The following is a 27,412-nucleotide window of genomic DNA, read 5'->3' as shown; positions in this document are numbered from 1 at the left end:
AAAGCCATATATAAATCCATAAATAAATTACTGTTCCATATTTGAAGTTGATATTACAAAAATGTAGATTCCTGTAAGATTTTTAAGGATCTATAACAAAACCTTCTGTCAAAAAATTATTCTGTTGCAAAATAACCACCAAATATGGAACCTTGAGATACAGACCTTTCAAACAATGTGTTTTGTCAAGATTAGATAAAGTTTTGATTGTTGAATCAGAGTCAGATTGGTGTTTGGTGATGAGTTTTCGGCTCAAGGTCTGCATTTAAAGTCACACCAGACGTGTTCAGCTGGGATCAGGACTTGGCTTTCTGCAGACCAGTCAAGTTCTTCCACACTGACTCAATCAATCATGTCTTTTTGAACAGTGTCTTATACACAGAGACACTGTCATGTTAGAATAGAAAAGGGTCCTGTCCAAACTGTTGCTATAAAATTAGAAGCACACAATTCCCTAGAATATCATTATATGCTTAAACATTAAGAGTTGTACTCATAGAAATGACTAAAGTAGTCAAACATGTTCATTAGAAGGGGGTGACCCTATACTTTTGGCAATATAGTGGGTGTACTTATCACTCAGATATATGTAGTCTACAGAAAAACAAGTGTTTGTGCAAACAATAAAACCTGAAATACAACTCAAAACCATCCTACCTTGACTTTCCTGGGCCAGCTTGTCAGCGGTTTCCCAGTGTTCATAGCTGCGCAGGATGTTGTTGGTGATGTTGACATGACTGGCTGCCATGTGGTGGATACGTTGGGGAATGGCCACACTTCCAGAAGCAGAGGAAGAGCCCATCACTCCAGTGCTGCTGCTGACCGAACTGACAGGAGATGGACTCAGGGACATGGGAGACGGGGTACCTGTGCTCCTGTTAGGAGAAAGATTAAATACTGACCAATGAGAATTTTGGAAATCCAATCCACCGTATTCCCACACCATTTCAAACTGACACGTCACTTTCCTTACCCTTAAAATGGATCTTGTGCATTACTATCTATCAAATGTAAGTGACGAGCGCGGCATGTAAAGACATTTTGTTTGTTGCTTAGTTTCTGTTTATTTTATGATATGCTCAGCAGCCCTGCCCACAGTGAAATCTCATTGGCTCAATATCCTGCGCCAAACAGCTTTATAAAAATCATATATGTCTTGATTGGCTGTAATGACTACCCTTGTGCAAAAGAAGTACTCTTTAGCATACTTGTAAAATGAGTACTTATTATGGAAATTATAAACATTAACATATATACTTAAGTGCAAACTGAATGTAATGTTTTCAGACATGTAATTACATGTTCTTTGCAATTAAATGAACATGCAGTTACAGTTATTTTAAGGTGTTCTTGATACGATGTAAAATATATATTTATGTACTGAGTAATATTGATTAACTACATATACAGGGTTAGAGTTAGGGGTTACGCTTTATTTTAAGATGTCCTTGTTACAGTGTAGTTATACATTTAAATACTGAGTATGTACTTACTATATGGTTAGGGTTAGGATTAGGGTTTGGCTTAGTGTTACTTGCATGCAATTATGTGTAATTAATTGTTATTACAATAGTAAGTACATGTAATATGTGTAACAAGGACACCTTAAAATAAAGTGTTGCCGAGTTAGGATTAGGGCTGGTTTAGGTTAGTTATATGTAATTAAGCATTATTTACTGTTATTACTACAATAAGTACTGTACATATAATGTGTAAAGTGGACATTAATAGTGTTATATTAATGAATTAATATTGAAATTGTTTTACAGTTTAAATTTATATTAAACACTCTTAAAAATAAAGGTGCTTCAAAAGGTTCTTCGAGCGATGCCATTGAAGAACCATTTTTGGTTCCACAAAGAACCATTCAGTCAAAGGTTCTTTAAAGAAGCATCTCTTTCTTACCTTTTTATAATCTGAGGAACTTTCTTTCACCACAAAGAACCTTTTGTGAAACAGGAAGGTTCTTCAGATGTTAAAGGTTCTTTATGGAACCATTCAGACAAAAAAGGTTCTTCTATGGCATCATTTTTATTTTTAAGAGTGTAGTTGAACTTAACAGTGCTTTTTGACCCATTTAGGTAGGACTTTCTTTTTATATAATTTCATAATTCTACTGTCTTTTAAATATAGTTGTACTGCTGAATATACTGACAAGAATTTATGGTAAAATGAAATATACTTTAGTGTAATTTCTGTTAAAACTTCGATATCATTTATTTAAAAGGCATATTTGTAATGATGCAGTTGCAGTTTAGAACATTTAAAAAAAAAAAAGTATTATCAAATAACACACTACAATTAAAACTATAATCAAGCACTTTACAAATGGTTTATCATGTTAATCAACATCAAAATAAGATTACGATAACCTAATTATTTAAAATGTACTTGAATTTTACTGTAAAGAAAATGCACTACTTTTTATTTCATACAAAATAAATATATTACTATATATTTATATTAAATATAAACTGTTTTGAAATCTAAAATTGCTATAAAATCAAAGTCATATGTCTAAATAAGTTATGTTCCAAATTTGAAGTTGATATTACAAAGATTTTGGTTCCTGTGAGATTCCCGTGAGAAAATTTTTATTTTTCATGCATTTTTTTTTCTATCACAAATGTATACATTTCTGTCACAATGTTACTTCTATCATGAAATAACCACGAAATATGGAATATAGAGACTCAGACCTTTCCATTGATATGTCTTACAGAAGACTTATCAATACGGAATGCTGACAGCTAACAGGTTAAAATAAGTGCACTTCTTTTTCACAACCATCACTACCAGCCACGAGATTCTTTATGTTTACCAAACAACCCTTTAATCAGCATCTCGGTACATTATCAACAGTAAGCTGCAGACAGCGTCGTTCCTCCAGACAACTATCGGCACACATATTCATTAGTCTCTTTAGTACTTCACCCCAAACAATCTGGTTCAGTGGCCTGTAATCCACTGATAAATGGAAACACACTCAAGCCTCGGCCGGCTAAATTATGCGCCCTGTCAACAGCCAGGCACATTCGTAGCGGGTTTCAGGGCTCAGCTAAAATAAATAAACTCCCTCCGAGGCAAAAAAAAGATTCATGGGGGTAAAGGATGAGGAGGAGGTTGAGGATGGATGTGTTGATCACAGCTACAGCAGGTACGGCTGGCTCTTTATTGCTAATGTAGTGGCTGCAGGGGCCGAGCCGGTGAGGCTAATTGCTTTTGACAGGCAGGTTGGCAGCCGAACAGCGGGCCTGGGCAGTGTCCAGCTAGAGGCCGGATCAGGCACACAATCAAAGTCAAACACAGCGCCTCTCACACCGCCTCACCCCATTGGTACTGGGTTGCCATAGAGCTGACATTGAAGCGATGCTGCTTTCCCAGAGTTCCTCTCTTCATGTCCTTTCACTGATGTCAAGTAACCACGACTGAGGTTTCATATCTCACACTATATTTTTTTCCCACTTGGCAGCGGGAAGAAGATTCAGGAGGGCTGTTCTCAAGCAAGATGGAATCTTTTCACAAGCTGGCAGAAACACAAAAGGACAAAGAGAGGAAAATGCACGTACTTTCCATTGGTTCCCCACGGCGAAGGTGCTTGGGAACTTTTTGCAGAATTCTGAGGTAGCAAGAACAAAAATCATTTATAAACAGCACACAATCGCAAAATGCAAGCATGCTAGGTCTCATGCAAAGGCTTTTAATCATAATTAGCTTACAGTTTGACAATGTATGCTTAGAATTGATGAATAAATTGATTTAATAATGCATGCAGAATTTACGAGAACAAGCTATTCAAACAAATATGAAGGTTTCTAGCTCTGTTGCTTAATTGCAATAAAGAAAGAAACACAGGCACGGGGTCGTACCTTGAAATACTCCATTAGTGAGCGGGAATACTTCATCGCATGATCCTTCTTCAGCTTGAACATTCGCAAATACAAAAGTGACAAACAACGATTGCTGAAAAAGAGAAAATATTCATTAAGGTTCTATTAAGATCTTGCCAAACGTATTCAAGGAATATTGAAAGATGCTGTTAGGACTATTAATGCAGCATCATCAAGGCAATGTTTGGGTGTTTTTGCTTTATTATGCCCCAGGGATTGATTTTTATTGAAGCTAACTTTTTGTTGTATAAATGTTACATTGAAACTGGCAACCATTTACCATGCCATTATTATTATTATGGTATTATTTGGTTTATTTTTTGTTTTCAAATGCTTTTATGTATGGACTTCTTGTTCCAGACACAATTGTCCCACAACTGTGGCATCCTTTCCATTATGACCTATAATTTTGTGTATAATCGAGTTTTTGTTTTTTTGTGTGTGTGTGTGTTACTTTTAATGTAGGTTAGTTGGATATTGTAGTGTTAATGAAGAACTTGAGAAATGTGAAGAAAATAAACAGATAACATCAAAATTAAGCAAAACACTTTTTTTTATTTTTATAAAATTTGTACAATAATTGTTCAAATATTATTTAATCATGCGCAATAAGGATGCATAATATGCCACACTGTAAAATCAAATCAGATCATTTCAGTAAGTCATGGGAACTTATGTTTTTATTTTGATATTACTTCTATATGAGCAGCAACTGAACTTAAGATTTTATGGTTTTTAATTTATTTATAAAAAAATTTACAGTACTATGAAATTGGTTTAAGCGAGACAAAGGAGACATAAGTTTTATTCCAGAAATGTTTAAAATATAATTTCCACCAAAAAATGTTATTAAAGGCAATAAATGCTTGGTGGAAATGATGTGTTCAGATGAACAAAAAACAAAAAAACAAACAAAAAAACAAAACAAAACAAAAAACAAAACAAAAAACAAAAAACAAAAAACAAAAAACAAAACAAAACAAAACAAAAAACAAAACAAAAAATTAAATACCAGCAAATAGTGTCAAAAATGTGTTTTAAGAGAATGTATTTCTAATAATTCACAGGGCCGAAAGCGTCTAGGGCAATAACATCAACAGTATCTTGTTGACAACAACAACAACAAAAACAACAACAACAACAGTATTATCATAACAAGCAGTGTGCATCAATATGAGCACTGAGGGAAAAGCAGCCAGTATCATGGGGAGGCTGACCTTTCAACAGTATTCTTGTGAGACACCAGATGCTTGGGACATATGCAGAGCCCCATGAAACCAAAACTAGCTTTCTCACATTTCTCACACATCCAGACTCCTAAAGTCCCATCAATATATAAACAAGGTGTCCAAAAGCAGGTAAGAGGCTTTTATGGCATCTTGTAGATGCGTCTTTATTTGAGCATGAAATGTTTCCCGACGTCACAGGTCAAAATCTACAGGTTATATTGGCCTAATATCTGAAGCCCGAGAGCAAACATGTTTTTACAGCTCTCTTAAATGCATATAATATCGCCCGAATGGTATTATGTCCTCGACCCAGGTTTATAAATCACAAACGCAGCAGCCTTTGAAAATCCCTTTCGGCTGCTAGATGGCTTTCATTAACAAGCCGGAGAGACTGGCAGCTGAATTCCAATCTGCGCTGATGACTGTCATCCCGCTATAAGCGCAAAACTAACCTTGACATTCAAAATAAACAAGCCGCCGCGGCGTGACAGGCAGGCAGAGCACGGGCGGCTTTTATCTGGGCGAGAATATGTTTCTGCCGTCACCATGTGGAAATCTTTCATTATCCTCTAATAGCTTAATGAAATACAGGAATAATGATCCACTCTAAGCTGATTAAGCGCTTTAGCAGTGTTTTAAAGCTTCCTTCCAGATACGGATGATTGTCGTCGAGCGATGGCTGAGAGGAGATTTAACTGGCTGCTAGTGCAAAGCGCTGGATTTAGCTTCTGATGGTACGCGGGGAACGGCGTTGGAGTGTTAATACCACCTCTGACGCCCTTAGAAGGCCCTAATGCGTACGTCGCTTCTTCAAAACAACTACATCTGTTGGGTTATCAATGAAAATGACTTTTTCAGCAAACAGCATGACACTAATTTGAAAGTCCACATGGTGGGTCATTCTGGCTATGTAGAGGGCATTTACGCAACAATGCTTTTAACTAAATTTTCATGTCTTTGGCTGTTTAATTACATGACAACAGTGTTTTCGAGGCATGAAAATGCTAACTTTTAAAAACAAAGTGCAAGGTTTTGAAAAAACTACATGTAAACTACGAAATACTGTGATCACGCGCATTTGTATTACGTATTCAGTTCATAGGAATGTGCACAGGAGTGTTTCTTTACAAAGTGACATTGCCAACTACTTGCCTGGGATGCATAATTCAGCGTTCCTGACAACGATGCACTAAATTCACACGGGGAACATTTTGAAAACATTTCCGTGTGTACGCAAAACTTTTCAAAAATGCAACGGAAAAACGTTTCTGTTTTTAGAGCATCGTTGTCATGAAACGTACCCTTAGTCAGGAAGGGTTCATCAAACCGACATTTAAAGTGACTTTTAAAGAAGCACAACTCATCTTTTTCTGTGACATTTAGGGGTGGGCGATCTGATATAACCCGGATAACTCTGGAAGCAAAGTCGAATGTAGAACTATTCTCAAGGACACGATGTTCAGTTACACTTTATTTTGATAGTCCATTCTACTAACTATACGTAACTTTGTAACTACATGTCAACTAATTCTTATTAATTTGCAGCTACATGTCTACTAACTCTCAGAGTAGACTGTTGGGGTAGGTTTAGGGTTAGTAGAGTAAGTTGACATATACTTGCAAAGTTTCTCATAGTCAGTATGTTGCATGTTGTGGGTCCATCAAAATAAAGTGTTAGAAGAAATTAAGCAGACAGTCTACTAATACTCTAAAGACTGCTAGTTGAATGTCTTAAGTGGACTATCGTAATAAAGTGTTCACTTGCTAACGAAAGCAAACTTACCACAGTACAGCGAGCTTCTTCTCAGCTATTGTGGCGGAATGACTGGTGAAGTTCTTTAATCTCATTGCGTACCTTAAATAAGAAAAGTACAAGAGTTACACAAATATGATAAAACTACTGACACCATAGAGTACACTCGTGAACTTTGAGGACCATTCATTTTTATTGCATCAGATGTCGATAAAACAAGGACTGCTACAACTGTAATGACAATCGGTTTTTATTTTTGAATTATGAAGAGGGCACTGACCTGATGAGCTCTACGGTTTCTGAATACATTGTGTATGGTGACTTTGCTTCTAACGGGTCCCGTTCCATGGCGTTGCCGCATTCGATAAACGAGAGCGCCCCATCTGCGTAATTCACAGCTTTGCCGAACTTGTCCATCTGTGAAGCAAAAGGTTGAGAGAATTACGCAAAAAAAAAAAAGAAAAAAAGATTGAGGTAATTTTCGAAGCTCGTAAAGTCATATAGAAAAACAGATACCATTGGAGGAGGAAATAAAGCCATTAGGCTGAGGTAAGACGACGAGTCAGAAGATGTAATGCAAGAGTGAGGCAACATGCAGATTTACGGCCAACTTCAAGACAAGTTTATGAATCAGAACAGTTTATTTTGTGTGGGATAGCAGTACGAAGTGCTTTTCTCTACATTTAGGGATTGTGTTTTTCATCCTGACTTATCGGTACAGGCCGGCGCATAAAGGCTAACTTTAACTCCCATGTCTCGTTTCGCAAACACAAACTAATCAATAACACTAAACAACATTACGCCTGCCTCCAAAAAACACAACAGCATCCAGCTCCGCAGACAAGCACAAACAATAAGAGCATATCTCATCTCCATAGGAGCGTAAAATAGATTTACTGACCACTTGCCTCCGCCGGCACCTCAGAAGCCGAGTCCATTCGTTTTCAAGTGAGCCCTTCAATGCGCCCGGGATTCATTACACGCCTGCCACCACGCTCATGTAACGCTGGCAATCAATTCCCTTTACTTTGTATTCATGACTAGGTCTATACATCGTCATCGCGATTTATGACAGAGAGGATGTAATTTGCGATAATGGACAATGTCTCCAGAGATAATTGCTTGGATCCAATTATTGAGGGTCTGGGGGTCTGTTTTGTAAATCGCTAACAAAGCTGCTGCTTTATGGATGCTAAGGGTAGACACAAGGGCTTTCGCTCGCCTAGATGGGAAAGTCTTCAATTATAAAAGGTCTGCCGAGAGAGCTTTTTCTCAGCTTGCTAATGGCTCTCTGTAGCAGATGGGTTATGTGTCCGTGTAGTTAAGAGCAGTGTGACAGGAATTTTTCATCTACTCTTGCTGAGTGCTAACTTCCCATTGGAAAGAAAAATCGCTAAAGATCACACTATTATCACTGTTTCTCCTAGGCTGCACTGAGATTGGATGAGAACTGAATGGAGTCTCTGGCTTGGCAGATTTTTCTGCTTAGGAAAAGACGTCATAATTTCACATGTCTCCACTAGAGTTTCAGAAAATAATTTTTCTTCATTGAATTTTTAAATCATAATTTTTTATATAGACTTATTATTCTAACAACAAAACAACAATACTACTACTACTACTGCTACAGTACTAATTTATTATTAGTAGCAGCAGTAGTAGTAGTACTAAGTTCTAAGTACAATGTAGTAGTCCTAATGCTGCAATCAAATATCAGAATAACCACTAATAACAATGAGAATGATCAGATCAATTTATGAGCTAACATTTTTTCTGTAGTTTATACCATATTCAGTCGAATTTCTTCTGCTTAGAAAGTCATTTACCCTAAAATTTTATTTAAAGATGTGATTAATTAAAACAAATTACACATAAGACAATAAAACCTTTTCTTTCAGCATTTTATTCCATACAGTGTTGTTTTATTAGTAATTTAGATACTACTATAGTTTTTAAAATGTTGAATTATTTCTCAGTTTCAATTTAATTTAATATAGTTTTAGTATTTTTGTTTTTATTTTTCATTTTTGTATTTTTTATTTTATTTTATTTTTTTTTTTTTTAGTACACCAAGTTAAAATAAAGGAAAACGAGAAATGTTGCCTTGACAACTAGATGAAATAAAATAAGTTTAAGTTTTTTATATGCTTTATTTCAGTGCATATTTACTTTTTTCAAGTTATGAACATACTTTCTTATGGTTTAGTTTTAGTTTCAGTTAACTATAATAACTGTGATTCTATAACAATTATTGTTTTGATTTTGGCACATGAATTGACTTACCAAAGCATCTGCCTTGTGCTTCAACTTCTTGGCTTCCTGCATGTAGTAATCTGCATTGTGAACACTGTAATGATATAAAGTGTCATTAAGATCTGTTTGTTTTTCACACACATTCCACTGTGTGCATTAACATGAACCTGAAAAATGTAGAGCTGCTATACGACTGAAAGACAGCTCAAGACTCAGTCAGTCATTATGATCCACAGCAATCACACTGCTATGTTACATACGTGTTATTAAATGTGAGTTTAGGTCTCCTGGGCTCCATGTGCTCCATGGACAGGGCTGAAGAGTTTGACCAGAGGTCTGGCTCTGACTGACCATTGCCGTGAAAACCGCCGGAAGGCTTGCTGTGACTGTCTTCCTCCTGGAACAGCAAGAGAACATTAAAATGATAATTAGCCTTTAACAGCTTGAATAATACATAAAGGATCCATTCACTCTCAGTCTGTTCTGCATCTACTCAGTGTTTTCATTTTAGGACCATTTAGCTGGATTGATTTTAGACAATCGGCACATGGGAGCCATTCTCTTGCCTTCAAGGATATTTTGAAACCTTTCCAAGAAGGTAATTAGTTTTGCAAAAACAGGAAATATGGTGAAGGCCTCAAGCAAAGAAGAAAAAAAATCCATCCATCCATCCATCAATCAGTCTATCTGTCTGTGACTTACTGCGCTGGTCTTGGAATGGGAGAAGGATTTGTTCTCTCCTTTGCGGTGTTTGTGTGATGAGGACGATGATGAAGAGGTGGAGGCAGGTATTGTGCGGGTGGAGGGGAGGGTGTTTGGGACAGTGGGGATGCTTCCCTCCTGACTGAGGGAGCTGCATTCGCTGCTCCTCCGTGGGCGGCCCACTGGCTCATCGGACAGCGGCGACAGCAGAGGCGGTAACAGCTTATCCTCCCGCTTGCGAGGTTGCTTCTTTAAAGAACTTGGCAGAAAAAATAGAAAACATGTCAAAGGTCTCTGTCTGTGCGGTTGCAAGACACTTCAAGACTTAGTGCAGGCCAATCAATTTGTGGTGTTTACAATATTTCTTAAAACAAAGACATATAGAGTCATATTTGGTGGTGTTTTAAACAACATACTGGATACTGGGGAAAAAAAGTGTCTTAATTTAAACACAGCCTTATGTGAATGTAAACTGACTAGGCTACATAATACTAGATCTGCCAAAATACTCGATCTGTGCTTTACGCCTTGCTGCGTAAATGTAGATTAAATGTAGATTGCTCATTTTAAGGAGCAGGCAAAAGAAATCACATGGAAAGACTGTAGCTAGAAAAACTAGATAATAACTAGATGCTTTACACTGTTAGACTGAAAAATGGGGGAAAAAAACCCTGCCCTAAATGTAAACATACACTGAAAAAAAGATAGCAGAAAAAAGTTAAAAAAGGATCATATGAAAATATACAATATATATGAAGTTTTCATTTTCCGTCGGTCTTAGTGCACGATGTAACTACAGAAGTGTCAAGCTTTAAATAGGAAAATTATCGAAACACTTTAGTCATTTATGAGCGAAATGCTAACGGTCTAATCCGATTCAATGATCTATGCTAAGCTAAGCTAAAAGTGCTACCGCCAGACTCAGAGATCGGCTGAATGGATTCAAAAATGGTAAAACTCAGCTGTTTAACTTTTCTTTATACACTTTTCTGCATGCATGTTCAATAACTGGTGCGTCTCTTCTTCAGTTTTATTTCAGCTTTTTTTTTCACATCACTCATGAAGGAATCCATTATCACCGTCAGTTTGTAGTAGGCTACTAACATGAACTCTGCCCGCACTCTGTTTCTGGCGGTTGAGGTAAGGCGTGATTTTTTTTTTTCCTCCTTATTTCCTGCTCACGCTTTTCTCATCCTAATTTTACAAACTGCAAGTTACAAAATGTTTTTTTGACTATTTACATGCAAGTGTTGCTGTGAGTCTTTTAGATAACCACATTAGCATGTGACAGTGTTCTGTTGCTAACTAGTACTAACCTATAAAGATCTGAATGAATGTGCTGTTGATGGAAGCAAGTTGTATATAATTATCATTGTGATAAGTGGGGTGGGATTACGGAAGCGAGGCTTGGCTTGGCTCCCATTGCTCTCAGCCCCGCCCCACTTGTCATAAAAATTTTAAGCTCTATGTTTCCTCAAATGTTTTGAGTATTCTTAAATGATCAGGTTTTACATTGTAGTTTGTAACTGTATAGCGACACATGCATTAAGCATCAGAACAAAAATATAACATAGCATTTCTTTAAAATTACAAAAAAGCAAAATGCAGTTTCATGACAAGTAAGAAATATTTATGGTATTAAATATTTCTCTTTTTATTTGCCATTGATGCTGCCTAGTCCAAGTCTTCTACCAGTCCAGGCTGTTAAATTCAACATGAAGAAGTGGACAAAACAACAGGCAAGAATGGATTCTGCCCATTACTGTGTTTCCTGGACTCTTCTAAATCTATGGCGACTGTCTAAGAGAAATGCTCTCTGCTCAACTTCTAATGTTGCATCTCAGCACAACACTAAACCCTAATTAAAGAGTAAAGCTTCTTTCTGCAATTCAAAGGAGCTACCACTGACATACAGTATATCATTTTACACAGGGTGTAATTTTGTTGAAAATATGATACTATATTCTGCTCTCTCTTTTATTATTTTCACCCTTCAGGGCAGTAGGGTCATTTTTAGATCAAATGGTTTTGTTCCTTTTATTCCTTTTCTAAAACAATATAGGAGAGACACAAGATCCTATACAGATGAGAGTGGAGGTGGTGGCACCTGCATGTGCATGTGCTCTGATATAAACTTGGCTAAATTCATTTACATAAGTGCTTACATGTCTAAACTTAGCCTAAGTGCTAAATAAAGAAGCTCCACTGAGACTGAATGTCCTAGACAGCAGCATATTTTTTTTACCTTTGGTTTATTAGGCTCAAAATACGCAATAAAACATGAGTCTCATCAATTAACAACACTAAATAAAAAGCCGTCTTTACTTTTCTAATTCAATTAAAAGGGTGAACAAGCTGATTTAAAACACACTGAGCAGGTGATAACAGTAAATAGACCGAGGTGTTAAACACTTCCAGTAATAGTCGTTAGCGGTGGCTAATAATTTAACGCAGCGCTGCTGATCGTATCATGAAGATTCGTTGGCGTTAGTTGTGTCGCAGTGCGGTGGGCACTCAGGCGGACAGGACAAGCACATGACCCCTGTCACGCGTGTGTCTTTGATGGGCTCTAGCCTGGCCTGACACTAATTGAATATCTAAAATTAGCAGTAGCCGTTGTGCTGGTGTCAGTGTTAAATTACTGTAATGCAGTAGGACAAAGCAGGCAGGTGGCTCGTAAGGGTGACCTGCTGCTCCTCCTGCGTATCCCAGAATTCTCTCAGAGGACATAACACAGGGTGAGCTACTAAGCTGAGTTGGCAAATCTCGAGTGTTTTCATGCATATGTGGCAAAAACATCAGGGGAGACTGGCAGCATGTGTTAAAGAAAAGCAAAGCATCGTGGGCTCTTTATATGGAGGTTTTCAGCGGAGTTGAACAAAATCCAACAAGAATCTTTATTATCTATTAAAAACCACTAAATGCACTGGAAAAAAATCTAAATGGCTAGTCACTAGTCAAGTGCGTGACACTCCTAAGACAAGTGCGTGATAATGTAGGCAACAACCATGAGTTAGAATACTCACTCTTTTGTGCTGGAGACCTTGTGGTTGTGTATGGGCGAGATACAAGGAGGAAGCAGCAGTACGTCTTTATCCATCCGAAGCTTCTTGCCTCCACTCATCACGTCACAGTGCTCAGACTGCAGAGAGATGGAAGTTAATTACCACCATACAGAATTTAACATGTTATTTAGCTTGGAAGGATGAAGGATGAGTTGAAACATCTACATTAGGACTAAAAAAAATCTTTTATAGTCCAAGAATCAGTTTCCTCTTACACTTGGTTGAAACAGGATAGCACTGAAATCTTAAATTATACTGTACACATGAACACATTACGAACAGTGAAAAAAAAGGTTTGCAGTTTGGATTTAAATATGCAAATAATAAATGAATAATTTTTGAAGTGATTAATATGTTACTGGCATGTTTGACAACAATTCTTTTAACCCTAACTGATGCACTGTGTACTTTTTTATTTCTCAAACAACCATGTTGGAAGACGTACCCATGTGTGATTAAATGAGCATGAGAAATAATTTTCATACATGAATTGGTCACCACACTCTTAAAATGCTGGGTTAAAAACAACGAACATTTCTTGCTTAAAATGAACCCAAAATAGATAGGAAATTAACATTTAGGGTTAATTTTAAGTCAGCAATATAGCAATTTACAAATAATAGTTGAGTTAAATAAAACTACCTAGAAGGTTGGGTTAAACATTTAACCCAAACGCTGGGTCAAAACAACCCAGTCGCCGGGTTTGTCCATATTTAATCCAGCATTTTTAGAGTGCATGGAGTCCTGAGCTTAACCCCATTGAAAGCTTTTAGGATGTGCTGGAGTGAATTGACTCTCCTAATGTCAATACTAGATCTTGGCCAAACATGAACTTAACTCCTGATGGAAATAAATGTTGTGATGTTGCATAATGTTGTTGAAACAATGCCACAACAAATGCACAATATAATCAAAGCTAAAGGTGGTCCAGTGACATGTTAGAGCAGAGGTCTTCAACCCTGCTCCTGGGGACCCACTGTCCTGCAAAGTTTATTTCCAACCTGCCTCCAATGAGCATTTTCAAACAATCTTGAGGAGCTTGATTAGCTGCTTCAGTTGTGTTTGATTACGGTTCTAGATAAACTCTGCAGGACAGTGAGTTCCCAGGAACAGGGCTAAAGACCTCTCTATTAGAGGGTGCACCATTTTTTATTTTTTTTTCACAGGCAGTGTATATTGAGGTCTTGACAACCCTGGTTTTCACATATAGTAGACTTCATATGAACCAAACCCAGTTCAGTTAAAGTGAAGAAGAAAGGGAACTGGCAGCAAGTGACCTCAATGCTCCTGGTGTTGACATTGTAAGCAGACTTAAAAGGGGACTCTTTTGAACCACAAACGGACCTCTTGAGGTGGGGATCTGAGACCATGTGTTTACATATGCATGTTGTTAGGCTCAAGATTGCTTGTATGTTCAATTGAACTAGGTGTGAAAAGGTTGGAGCTGCAAGTGGTCTTTCATGAGCTGTCACCATTTGTACCCATAGGTGTTAAGAGTTTAATATGTTCCTGTAGACAGGAAGGTCTATGATTTACATATGACGTTGGATGAGATACTATATTATAAAAACAACAACAAAAAAACGTTTGGCCATTAAATATCTGGGTTGCTAATGAATTGTACAATTCAAACTCGGCAAGGGGCGATCCTTCAGCTATCAAAGTTGTGTCCTTCAACAAGGCACTCCAGCGAAACTGTTCCATGGAGAAAGTGAATGTCACTAAAAGGACCTGCTAAATGAATACTTGCTTAAAATAATAATTACATGATTATTTTGCAATTGCAGCCCTTGATTTTTATAATTATAGTGCATGAAATGAGAGTGAGAACATTGAACACTTGCCTTGTGTTTCCTCTTGGATTTACTAGGGTTCTTTTCTGCAGGGATAGAGGCGGGTGACTGTTGTCGTCTGTGCTTGACACTGACCTCCCGACACTCGGCCTTTGTTGGGGGAGGCTCCGGGGGGTCTTGCCCTGGTATCCGTGATAGGAAACTGAGTTCAATCTTAACCCAAAGGGACTTGATGTCCTCAAAATCTCTTAGTGGTGACAAAAGTTCATTTTGTACAATGGGAATGGGAGAAAAGAGGGGCTCTTCCAGGAGATCCGAGGCACCTGGATCAGGCATAGAGGTGCTGCTTGTGCTGGTAAGGCTGCTAACACTCAGGATATTGCTGTTGCAATCCTTGGATTTCAGGCTTAGGGTGTTGGGACCGGGACAGGGAAGCTGAACCTTAGTGAGCTCCTCAGGGTCCGAATGACACTCGGATGAAGAAGACTCTGTCTCGATGAACTCCTTAGACTTGGGAATGATCTTGTTGGGTCCTCGGTGCTTCTTTTTATCCTGAACTGGTGTGATATTCGTTGGTGCGGTGTTTGTCGTGGTGGTCCGAGGTTCCTTTCTTGGAGCAGTCTTGACCCCAGGGCCCTTGCCTCTAGGTTTCGGCGGTTCTAAAGGCGGAGGCTCTTTCTCTTTCGGGGTAGAACTTGAGTTTCCTGGTCTTGGCCAGTTGTGCTCCTCGCTGCTGGAAGATCTCTCCACCTTTTTGGGCTGCTTCTTTCCAGTGCTTCTCCTGGGTGGTGCGAGCTCCACTGAGGCTGGTGATTTTACCTTGGTGCTTTTGCTGTCTGGAGCCTTCTGACCAGTCTTGGGTTTGGCTTTCTCTCGGATAGGACTGAGCAACGTTCTCTCCTTGGGGTCTGCTGGTGCCAGTGCTGTGCTGGGCTTGCTCTTGCTGGAGCTCTGGTTGTCTGAGGCTTGCCTTTCATCAGGTTGAGAACTGTTAAGCCCATGACTGTCTGACTGGGTGTTAATTAGTGCTTTATTGTGAGGATTAACTTTGTTTAGCCACTTATCTAGTTGCCACTTGTTTGTTGATGGAGGTTCAGGCTGGTGGAAAAAGACAAAGCAAATTTATGGCACAACAGTTTAAGGAATGTTGACAATACTGTCTTGGCAACTTATTTTATCAATCACACAATGAGATGAAAACCTGATCATATTTGGTGAATGTGACATTTTTACATGCATTATGTGCATTGAGGTCTATACAATATAAATGGATGCATGAGTAAAATAACATGGAAACCAAATTTCTAATGATGCATATCGGTACAGATTTCATCTGTCTCCAGTGTTGATTCATGAGAAGCTTGATGATTCCATCATATGACTTTCACAGACCAATGAACTGGCGCTATGATGAAAAGGCCATTAAGAGAGGAAGTCATAAAATTCCTGAATAAACGGAGGAAATGCTGTGAGTACTGTCCTGATGACAGCTCACAGCTCTCGCTGCGGAGATGTTTTCATCGGCTATATTATCTCACGCCAATTGTTGTGTACCATTATGTTTCCAGACACAAGTAAATCTTTTCCACGAACCCATAAACACTGTCTTGAATGCTCTGAATGATAGAAAATCATTCAGAAAAGGAAGCTGTGGAAATGAGTGGACATCCATATTAACCATTAAACTCACGGGGTAAGAAATTCAATTCAGTGCACTTTCCAATCAGAACTGATGGTACGTTCCGAGACAAAAGGCAATCTCCTGTGCTATTTCACATTCAAAAGCCACATTCGCTATCTGTCAGAGAGACATTGCCGCCAATACGAGCTACCAAATTTTATACTGAAAACACCAGCAAAGATGATGAATTAACAATTGAGCGTGTCGAAATTGACAGGCCTCCCAATATTTCACCACTGAGGCATCAAGGCTGTGTGCCGCCGCTTGAAAGAGAAACATCTTTCTGCAGACCAGAGAGCTTGCAGTGCTAAGATATGGATTCCCATTGACCATCCCTTTCAGAGAGCAAAGCTATACACACAGAAGGGGCGATGAGAACTGGGAGATGTTTACTCTTGTGTAATGCTCTTAGGAAGCCCCAGGCAGGCTACTGCGGGACAACTTTAAAGCTGCCAATTAATCCTTTGAGGAGATCCTTTCAAAACTCCTACCTCTAACCCATGCTGAGAAAACTCAGAGGGGGAATGCTGCCTCAGTCTCTCTTTGCCTTTAGCTAAAGGAGAAAATAGACTTACTCAGATTCATCTCGGTTCTTTTGAAATTTCTGGTAATGGGCCCGGCTATAATCATCTAAGGGAAATAATTGCATAAACTGGTATTCATTTACCTCAGGGCCCAGAGTTCAGAAGGTGAGCAAAACACCAAAAAAAAAAACCAAACAAACTGTAAATAACACTAAATAGAAGGGCTGAGGAAATAGCCAAACCTGTCATAAAATGCCTGGGTCATGCCTCACCTTTAAAAAAAAAAAAGTGGAAATAATATTTTGCTGTAGGTAAATGATGCCTATTTTTTCATCACAAAACATACATTATGTTCACACAACAATTTTAGACAATTTTCTCCCCCAAATTCAGTATTAATTCATAATAATTACAGTACTAATAATGTTTTTTAATCATTAAATCTAACAGTCTGTGACTTCCACCAAATATGCCATTTACCACAGTTTTTTATAAACTACAACAATAGACCATTTATATATTTTATTTTCATATTACAGAGAATTTATTTATTTTGCAATACAGCATCGGCAAAAATGTCTCATGCAAAACCCAGTTTTACATGTATAGCTCTATTTGCAGTAAGTATTGTTTTATAGAAAAGTAATCAGCTTCATAGAAGAGTAAAGATGATAAATAGAGCATGTCTTGATAGGCCTTCCAATATTTTGCCACTGAGGTGTCAGGCATATTGTTTTAAAGCAGCTTTACAGAAATTATGCAAAAATCTTAAGGAGTTTGTTAATTAGAAGCTTTCCACATATTTTTGGCCCTATCCTGTAGTGCAGAGGTCTTCAGCCCTGCTCCTGGGGATCCACTCTCCTGGAAAGTTTATTTCCAACCGGCTTCAGCACACCTGACTGCAATTTTCAAGCAGTCTCGAGGAGCTTGATTGGCCGCTTCAGGTGTGTTTGATTAGGGTTGTAGCTAAACTCTTCAGGATATCAGATCCCCGGGAACAGGGTTGAAGACCTCTGCTGTAGTGAATGGGCTGAACTGAGAAACACCTGTAATAACAGCCATCAGCGAATGGAATGAAGAGACGAGTCATGGATCAGTGTGAGGATGTGTTGTGACAGTTTGAGAGGAGTAAAGTGATCAGTACCTCTGGTGTGGCAGCGCGGGATGCTCGGTTGCACTCACTGTCACTGGAACTGCTCTCGCTGTCCGAGTCAGACTCTGAGCTGCTCTCTGATTCGCTGGAGCTGCCCGAGGCGCCACTGGAGTGACCGGTTGGTTCGCTGGTTCGCGGTGTGGTTCCAGGGAGGCTTTAGGAAAAAGAACAGAGGAGAACATTCGTCAAATCATATGACACACTTCAAAACACACAAATGTGCCATTGGCAGCATAGATGTAGGTACAGCTTGTTTTATTAATGTACACTGGATTTTATTCAACAGCAGGAGAAACAGACAGAGCTGTAATGGTTTGTGCACACCAAAAGCGAAGCGAATATTCGCATAGCGTTACTCGAGGGATGTTTTTCACGTCATTTGTATGAATAAAAGCATAATAATGCTCTGATACAACCAGACGTGTCAAACTGGATGTGTAAATAAGCTCTTCGCTGATTGGGTTGCACGACAATGGTCATGCGAATATCGCACATTTGTGGCATTCGCGTTGCCTGGCACAAATGCGCGTTTATTTGCATCTTTGCATTCACTTTGTATGTAATCTACTCATGTAAATAATTAAATTCGCTTTTGGTGTGCACATACCATAAGGCTTGGAAGCCCATTTCCACTACAGTACTAAAAAAGTGACTTTACATCTCACAATTCTGAGTTTGTATCTCACATTTCTACTTTTTTTTCTTTTTGAATTCTGAGTTTACATTCACCAATTGTAATTTTGTATCTCATTATACTTATTTTTTTCTTTTTTACAGTTTACATTTAGCAAGTCTTAGTTTACATCTCCCATTTTTTTGTTTCTCTGTTTGTTTTCACTACAGAATTACAAATAAAAGGTAACTTTTTTCTTGCAAATAGTTTAATTTTGCCCTTTCTTCTCAGAACTGCAAGTTCATACTGTATCTCGCAATTCTGCCTTTTTTTCTCAAATTTGTAAACATAATATAATATAAACTCAAAATTGTAAGAAAAAAGTGAGAATTATGAGATGAAAAACTTTAAATTTTTAAATTCCTTAGTATAGAACCTGCCTAATACCTCAAAATTTGTATAACATGTAGCTCTTTTCCATACAATAACAAATTATCTAAGTGAAGATTTATTTTTATTTTTAATTTAATTTAATTAATTATTTTTTTTCATGCCACATATTACATTGTAGTACAAGTCTTTAAAATATCAGACACCAAATTAATTTTTATTTTTTATGTTAAATGTTACTTCAATAGCCTTGATATTTCTTTCACCTATAATATATGACACATTTTTCAACACTAGCTGATGCTGCTCTGGAGAACCAACTTACAAAGAGACAACTGAACCAGTTGATGACAGACTACATCACTTAGAGAGAGACAGAGATAGAGAGACAGAAATAGAAATCAAATGAGCAAGGAAAGAAAGGGTCTGTTTACTTCTCCACCTACGGGGCTATTACTAGGCTCTGTCTCAGAGTTATCAGTCATGCTCAGCATTATTTATGAGTTCATGAAACTTCTCAGGGTATCCTCAGATGTGGTCATCCAAGATTGTTCTACATGGAGTCAAACATGCCAGAACGAGGCAAATTAAATTCCTTTCCAAAGGTCAGACCAGGCTGCTTTATGTTGACACTTCATTAGAGATTATGTTACGGCAGGAACAAGCGCTCTGGTCTACAGCGGTGCCAGCAAGACATGCACAACATTAGCCAGGAATGAGCAACCTGTCCCAGGAAAGTGAAAAAGCAAACAAAAAACTGATTTGTGCCAAATCATAAGCTATATTCAAAATAGCCCATTGTTCACTCATGCACTATCGATGTGCAGCAAAAACCAGTGTGTGCCAGCCAGTGTGGTCTACAGTGAAAATGCATGCTTGTCATTGAATTAGATACAGTACAAAATATCAAACCAAGTGGTGGATGTTAGACCTTTGCTCAGAGCTAACTTCATTTTTCTGACTTTTAATCAACTTATTTTTAAGGTTATATTTTGCTTGGTTTCTTTTTTTTAATGCATCAAAAAAAAAAATATATATATATACATTAATTTTATATTTAATATCTATTAAATCTCCTAATCAGATACCACCTGAAAGAAACACGACATGCACTGTGAATGTGCTGTTCTTTCAAAACACCAACCTCTGTGACCTTTGTCCATGCAAATAGCACTGATTGGTGTGATACACACCAAAAGAAAAGAAAAGAAAAAGGCAGAAGGTCATTTTCTCTCCATCTTTTGGTCTTAATAAGATTGACCTTTGGTTAACAGCCGTGGAATCTCATGAGAGAAAGGAAAGTCTGAGAAAGCGTTCTTTCACCTTTATTACAGATGATATTGTTTACTTTTTAACACAATAACAAATTTTGCCCTTTTTCTGTATGAAAAATTTGTAATATAATATAATATAATGATATTAGTATAGTATATAATACAATATATTTTTATCTCAGTTTAACTTACATGAAAGGGCCTATTTCAGATTTGCCAAGCGTATAATGTGATGAAAAGTAAACCAAGTTTACTTATCATCATTATTCATAATTAACGATATCTTCGTCCCCAAACAGACTGGACAGAGCAGCTTTGGGAATAGCTTTCTCCTTGTAAAGCAGCACACATTGCACAAACACAGGAAGAGGAAGTGTTTCCCTGAAGGAGTTACAGCAGGCCCTGGGCAAACTCAACTAGAACTGGGCAACTGGGACCGAAAGAACTGGGTAAATTAAACTAATATTTCACTGCTCAACTGTAACTGTAATAAGGAACGATAACATATCTGCTTTCATAAGGGTTTATAACAGACATTTCTACGTAGGTCTGAATACTAGTAGACTAAGAAAACTGCTTAAGCCAAAGTTGATATGTGATATTTACAGCGACTCTACATTGTAAGAGATAAGTGTAAATATTTATCAATTCAATGACTATATAAATACCATAGCGGCTTCACAAATAACATATTAGCATTTATTTACAATCTGTCTTGAAACACTCACATAACACACATACATACAGAAGTGCACAAATATATTTCTCAAATCCACCATAAGTAATGCCATGCAAAAACCGTCAAGGCTCTTATTAACATTCAGTAAGGCCTCCTAGTTTATCATGGCTTTAAATAATGTGCTGTCAATGCACGTTGCTGTTACAAACCTAAAAAGATCTCCAGGCATAAGCAAAACATCTCAAACAACTCGAATGAATAAATAACAATATTTAGAACAATTTACACCTTAAATATTCATGCTTTATAATGAAGCAATTTTCCAGGCTGGTGCTAAGCAGTAGGGAATATGAGACAAAACACAAAAAATAAACACAAGCTGGACTTCTGTAGCCTGTTACATGAAGATAGCTGAACGAACTGGTTTAGATGCTATAAAGGTTCTCTGTCAACTCAGGGTTCGATCCATAGATTTCTGTAGCGAGTGCAACTGAAAGTTTGGCAGCAAACAGCCAATAAAATGAAACTGGGAGAGTATCAGTGTGATTGACACCACAATTCACTTATCTGCTGAAAATCTTAAGAGATTGTTAATATTTAATATTTAATTTAACACATTAAAAAGGCAAGAAAAACAATACTGCTGAGAAAGATCGGTGCACACTGGAGCTTGTTGTCCATCAAGTTTGGCCAACCCATTTCACACCAACCAAATAAATCAAACTCTGACTTGCCATAATCATATACCATAATCTCAGATCAATGTGACAGATAGTCACAGCCTGGCGGTCTGTCTGTTGGGCCGAATCGCAGATGGAGAGAGCTTACAATGGAGGGGGGCAAGAAAAAGCAGTGTCTGAAAGATGCCAGCTGGTTAAAGGCCACTAGTGGATCGAGTCGAGCGCTGCAGCTCAGGACCTCAGCAAAGGGCGCCTTGTTTCTCATATTTATTTGTAGATTATAATTATTTGCAGATCTATCTAAAAGCGTCCTAACGAACCCTGAGCGAGTTTGCATTATTATTCTCACCGTCTCCCGCCGTGTCTCATATCCAAGGGCAGAACTGTCAGCTTTTTCTTCGTTTTTTCAAACTCTCCTTCAATGAAGTTTAATAGTTAATTATAGATGAACGAATCCTACAGTCGCTGGAGCAGGCAGAGACCTGGGCCACTGCTCAGAAGCCCACGTTTGATTTTATTCCGCTTAGATAGAGAGCTGGGACTGTTTCAGACATCTAGTCTGGACCGCAACCTGTCAATACCGCCAGCCAGACGTCTTCGGTGTAGGAGAATTTAATGAACTTATTCCATCAATAATTTACATTTAAAAAGTTCAAAAGAATTCGAGGACGCGAGGTCTCGGTACTAAACACGGTTATGTGTTCGGGGGACGAAAGCAACAAAGAGTTTGAAGCATGAAACGACAGAGAGAGAAGATGAGAAGAGACCTGAAGGAGTTTCATTTATAAGTCATCAGCCCACTGCCTCATAAAATGATCATCTGCGAGCAGCGCATGCATTATTTTTATAAATCACCTTGAAGAATAACTCGCCACACATCTCTGCGATGATGATTGTGACTTCCCTTTGCCCTTAAATCCATTACAAGCTTTATTTGATTCAATCTATGCTCTGTTCGCATGAGGAATGGATTATAGATCCTGTTTCAAAACACGAATGTGATTCCTGAATCATTACAAGATCTGTTCTCTTCATTTCACAACAGAGACACACTGAGCGTATTTATAAGTTGATGGTTGGTTTCCCAAGCTCAGATTAGGTCTGGTCCTTGATTAAAATGCTTCAACTGTCTGCGAATGTTCAAAACAAGACCATAATTCCATCTGTCTCGCTTGCACTGATTACTCTCTGTGAAAACACAGCGCAGATGTCAAACGCATTTCCATACCATAATCTAAAGCAGTGCTTTTCAGCTGGTGGGTTGCTGGTACGCACTGATTGGGTCACTGAGAGCAGGGAAAAACTGCAAATAAAATGCAAATAATCATTTAATAGTGTGTCATTATGATAATGGCAAAATAAACTGGCTTATCAACATTTAAAGTAAGGAGGAGCCACTTTCCCTGTTGTTGATGTCAAAGGTGATGCGTTCAATCAAGCTCTACAGTATTTTGATGAAAATGCATTAGAAGAAACTAAAAGTTAAATTCCACATTTCCCATGTCACAAAACCTCATTTTATGAAACCAACATCAACCAATTTAGCCTATTTCATGCTCATACTTTTATAAATTGTTGGGTCTATGCAGTTTGTATTAAAGGTAACACACTTTATATTTAATACTAAGGACTTTTTGTTACATTTAAACAATTGTTTTCTTTTGTGTCAAGGCACCACTTGATGTCCAAAATAAAAATTTGATACCAAAGTCAAGCCACTGATCTAAAGACGGTCATTGCTCTCAAATCTTTCTGTACAAGTATTTTTGAATAAATTTAAGAAAAGGACTGTCTCTAAGGACGTTTTTGGCTTTGTTGTGGCAATGCAGCCATATGGTTCAGTCATTAAGTGGCTATTTGCTTTGAATGGTTAACTTGCACTTCATTTAAGTAGGACACCATTACTGAAGGGTCTGGGCTGGTGACATTTACATGCTATTTTCATGCTGGGCTTTCGACAGAAGCATGCGGCTTGTTAGTGGTTACATTGTAGGAAGGATTCCAAGTCATCTAGAGACCAGAAAACAAGAGACTTGAGGCTGGGCTCTTTTGACCAATAAGCAACCACCCAGAACACCTTAACAACTGAATAGAAAAATTTGGGAACCACCCTAAATGCCAGTGAAACCACCTTGCAACCATTAAAAGACATTTTAACATCCTAGCAAGTTATTGCATTTAATAAATCCAGTTTAATATGCTAGTAAAACAAAAGGCAGTACTATTTTTGTAGCTTGATGTTTCAAGTACCGTGAGCAACATTGCATAGCTAACCTAAATGCTCATTTTATATTTACATTTATGCATTTTGGCAGATGCTTTTATCCAAAGTGACTTACACTGCAAGCAAGCAATGTATTTGATCACTTCATTCCCTGGGAATCAAACCCATGACCTTGGTGTAGCCAGCGCCATGCTCTTCAGATTGAAAGACAGGAATATTACTCAAATGATCATGATTTTGAAACGCTCCATATGTGGCTTTCTTTAAATGTCAAAGTCTCACAGAAAGCCCCAAAGGCTCCAGATGGAGATATTTCTCACATAATTATGCTCTGCTTGTTTGGAGTTGTGTTTTTCCAGAAAGAGCAGGACCATGGCCATTGCAAAGGGTGGTACGCGAATCCCAGGCCTCCCTTTGGCCCGTCTTAAAGCATTCTGAGAGAGCTAAAAGAACATATCCCACCGCCTTGGACAGCATTTCCCATGCTACAATGCCAAATGAGACAAATCAAAGCTAACAAGCTAAATCAAAGGAAAGTTAAATGTCAAAGTTAATAGTAGATTTACAAGGATATATTACGCATGCATGCAGTTATGTGATGGCTGTGCAGTTCAAGGCTCACCAACTGCCAGAAAATAAGATGAACTTTTGACCATTTTGGTCCTAAAAGGGGAATTTATAAAGCAATTGTATCCTAACTGCTTGAGGTAACAGACTAAAATTATACATATATTGTATTGACACTTAACAAATAACAACCTATAGAAGGTCCTATAGCAGTATACTGTATTTGCATGTACAACCTAATTAATGACCATTTTAGAAGCTAATGAGCAACATGTAAGATAGACGACTTTATAGGACATTATGAAGTGGAGTCACCTGATATTCACACAATTAGATCCACATCACTGGAGCTTGATTTGATTTCATATGTTGCTTTTGAGAGGCAAAATGCCACTGTTGACACAGTAAACAAGTTATTAATATGTGGAGGGATTTCTGAACAAGCTCCATCTAGATACTCACTGTCAACCTGAATTCACACCGTGTGTGAGTGCAATTAACAAAGAAGTGGAGAAATGAATGAGATGGGGAGTGAAAGAGGGAGAAAGAATAGAGATGCAGGATGTTAATAGATTACAGCTGAATGAAAAAGCATAAATGATTTAAGATGCAAACAAAGCAGCACACATTAAGCACTGGTTGACTATGATTAATATGTGAAGGGCTCACACTATTGAGAAAAGGAACTCTGGCCAAGAGAGATTAAAGGAGCTATTAAGAAAAAAAGGTGTAATAATATTCCTCTAATTACACAAATCTGTTATTGAAAACAGAGCTGTTTCCCTCGATGAGTACTTTTTTTATGGTTGAATTCTTTAGGGTACATGTAAACAGTGTGTAGCTTCATGAGTGGAAAAACATTTTCCGAAAACCATCCATAATGTATTAAAAATGTAAAGATATACTTAATGACTGATGCTCTAGTGACTAGTTCTAATACGTTGAATATTAGATTGACAAACAAAATGAACTTATACACAATATTTCCTCAAAATTCACAGTAATTGAAATAAGAAATACTTGATTATCTGTTGACAATCTGTCAGTAGGGTTTGGAAATGATTAATTGGCTAAGCATACATATTTATTTGGTAAATGGACAATGCCAATTATTGGTTGACTAATCAGCATGGCTTATGCATTCCCTTGTTAAAAAGTTTACTTATTAGAGAAATAATGCACTTTGAAAGAATGCATGCAAGCTGAATGTAATTTTCTGGACACTAAAATGCATGTTAATTGCAATTAAATGAAAATGCAATTGGCTGAACTTTAGATTCTTTTTCATTCACTTAGGTAGGACTTAAGCAAAAGTTGTATGCAATTTCATAATTTTATTGTCTGTAAAATATGGTACTGACAAGCATTTATGGTAAAATATTGTCATTTCTATTGAAAAATGTGAGTCATGTATTTAAATATATTTGAAATTACACATTTGTCATAATGGACGATACAGTACATCTGTAAAAATGCAGTTGAAATTTAGTACATTTAAAAAGATTCACTTTAAATGTAATTTTGAGTGTAAAATAGAACATGTGCTTTAGTATGTTAGTCAACATATCAAATAAGTGTACTTCTTTAAAGCACGACATAAAAAAAAAGAAAGAAAGAAAGAAAGAAGGCAGAGCACTGCGGTACTGAGTGGCTTTCTATGTTTATGCAGTTTGCAGTATTGTTTAGGTGTGATCTAGTGCGATCTCTCTCCAGGCACCAGAGTGCCCTCTTACCCTGCACTATTTCAGCTGGATACAAATGCTGAGCCACCCACAAGCTGCCAACACACACACACACACACACACACATACACACACACACACACACACACACACATATACACACACACACACACACACACACACACACAGTTGCACTGCTCAGCTGGGACCAGCAGAGCCTCAAATGCTGACACGCTCATTCTAAGTGCTGCTGGAAATCTAATGAAGCAGCAATTTGCACATTGTTGCTCATGGGCTCTCTATATTGAGCCTTATAAAAAGACCTCTGGCACAGAGGCAGAGATATGTCCTCTCTAATACACCCTCTCAATGCTAATGTTAGCGCTCCGCTGGCTTTTATACACCATCAGAGGCTAATTGAAGCTTCACCTCACTCTATAATCAATGATATGCCCTGCTGTATGAAAAAATTAACTGTTTACATTGTCAGCCCTCCAATGACAATAACTAATTAGAGTCTGTATGGGAATATATACAGTACGAAAACCTGCTCTGAGAAAATTAGCATTGGTAACATTCACACATTGTACTGGGTTCATTTCATGGCATGAAAAAATAATTTTGACTTGTCTTGTCAAAAAGTAAGAATCGCTTACTGTTGGTCCTTAGAGTTCAAGTACACCGAACCAGGATGTAAATATTAAAATATAGTGTTTCAAAATTATAGTCACAGACTAAAACTTTATATTTGTTGGCATATGATTGTACGATAGAATGGCTTACTGATCTTGACTCTGAAAAGTTACATCCAGTCATTCAATTTCGCTGACATGACCACATAATGTCGGTAAACCCAGTAACCTTTGCATGTAACACGCACTGATGCCAGTAAGGGAGCGTGTAAACTCTACTTACAGGAAATACCTCTGTATCATTTAACCAGAAGTACATCCATCCATTTCAGAAAAGGACGATTTAGAGAAATTACAGTTCACCTTCTAAACTGATTTTTACTAAGTGCTTCACACTTCTGCTACTAAATTATCTGGAGAGCAGGCTCTGTTTTCACCTCAGAGGAAGTAAAGAGATCCAGTAACTGTTTCTCACCGTTGCGACTATTTCTTGTGATTGTGACTTTACATCCTAATTGTGATTTTATATCTTGTAAACTAAAACTTATGATCTCAAAATTTCCTCTTCTTTACTTTTGACAATTGTGACTTTATTTCGTTTAATTGCAACTTTATTTCTTACAATTTA

General features: G+C 37.7%; 1 protein-coding gene across 1 annotated transcript in view; it reads right to left on the bottom strand.

The window, feature by feature from the left end:
* LOC306853255 (AF4/FMR2 family member 2-like) overlaps positions 1-27,412 on the bottom strand; it is a 209,295-nt gene that overhangs the window by 3,580 nt on the left and 178,303 nt on the right. The window contains exons 10-20 of the mRNA XM_079390520.1: positions 18,035-18,197; positions 14,737-15,783; positions 12,854-12,969; positions 9,828-10,086; positions 9,386-9,522; positions 9,156-9,219; positions 7,153-7,289; positions 6,903-6,974; positions 3,870-3,963; positions 3,570-3,619; positions 658-875 (exon numbers count right to left, since the gene is read on the bottom strand). Of these exons, the coding sequence (XP_079246646.1) occupies positions 658-875; positions 3,570-3,619; positions 3,870-3,963; positions 6,903-6,974; positions 7,153-7,289; positions 9,156-9,219; positions 9,386-9,522; positions 9,828-10,086; positions 12,854-12,969; positions 14,737-15,783; positions 18,035-18,197 (2,357 nt within the window). The remainder of the gene's footprint in view (positions 1-657; positions 876-3,569; positions 3,620-3,869; positions 3,964-6,902; positions 6,975-7,152; positions 7,290-9,155; positions 9,220-9,385; positions 9,523-9,827; positions 10,087-12,853; positions 12,970-14,736; positions 15,784-18,034; positions 18,198-27,412) is intronic.

This window comes from Barbus barbus (assembly GCF_936440315.1).
Source record: "Barbus barbus genome assembly, chromosome: 33".
Lineage (NCBI taxonomy): Eukaryota > Metazoa > Chordata > Actinopteri > Cypriniformes > Cyprinidae > Barbus > Barbus barbus.
The sequence above is the reverse complement of the archived record's forward strand: the minus strand, read 5'-3'. Positions and strand labels throughout refer to the sequence as shown.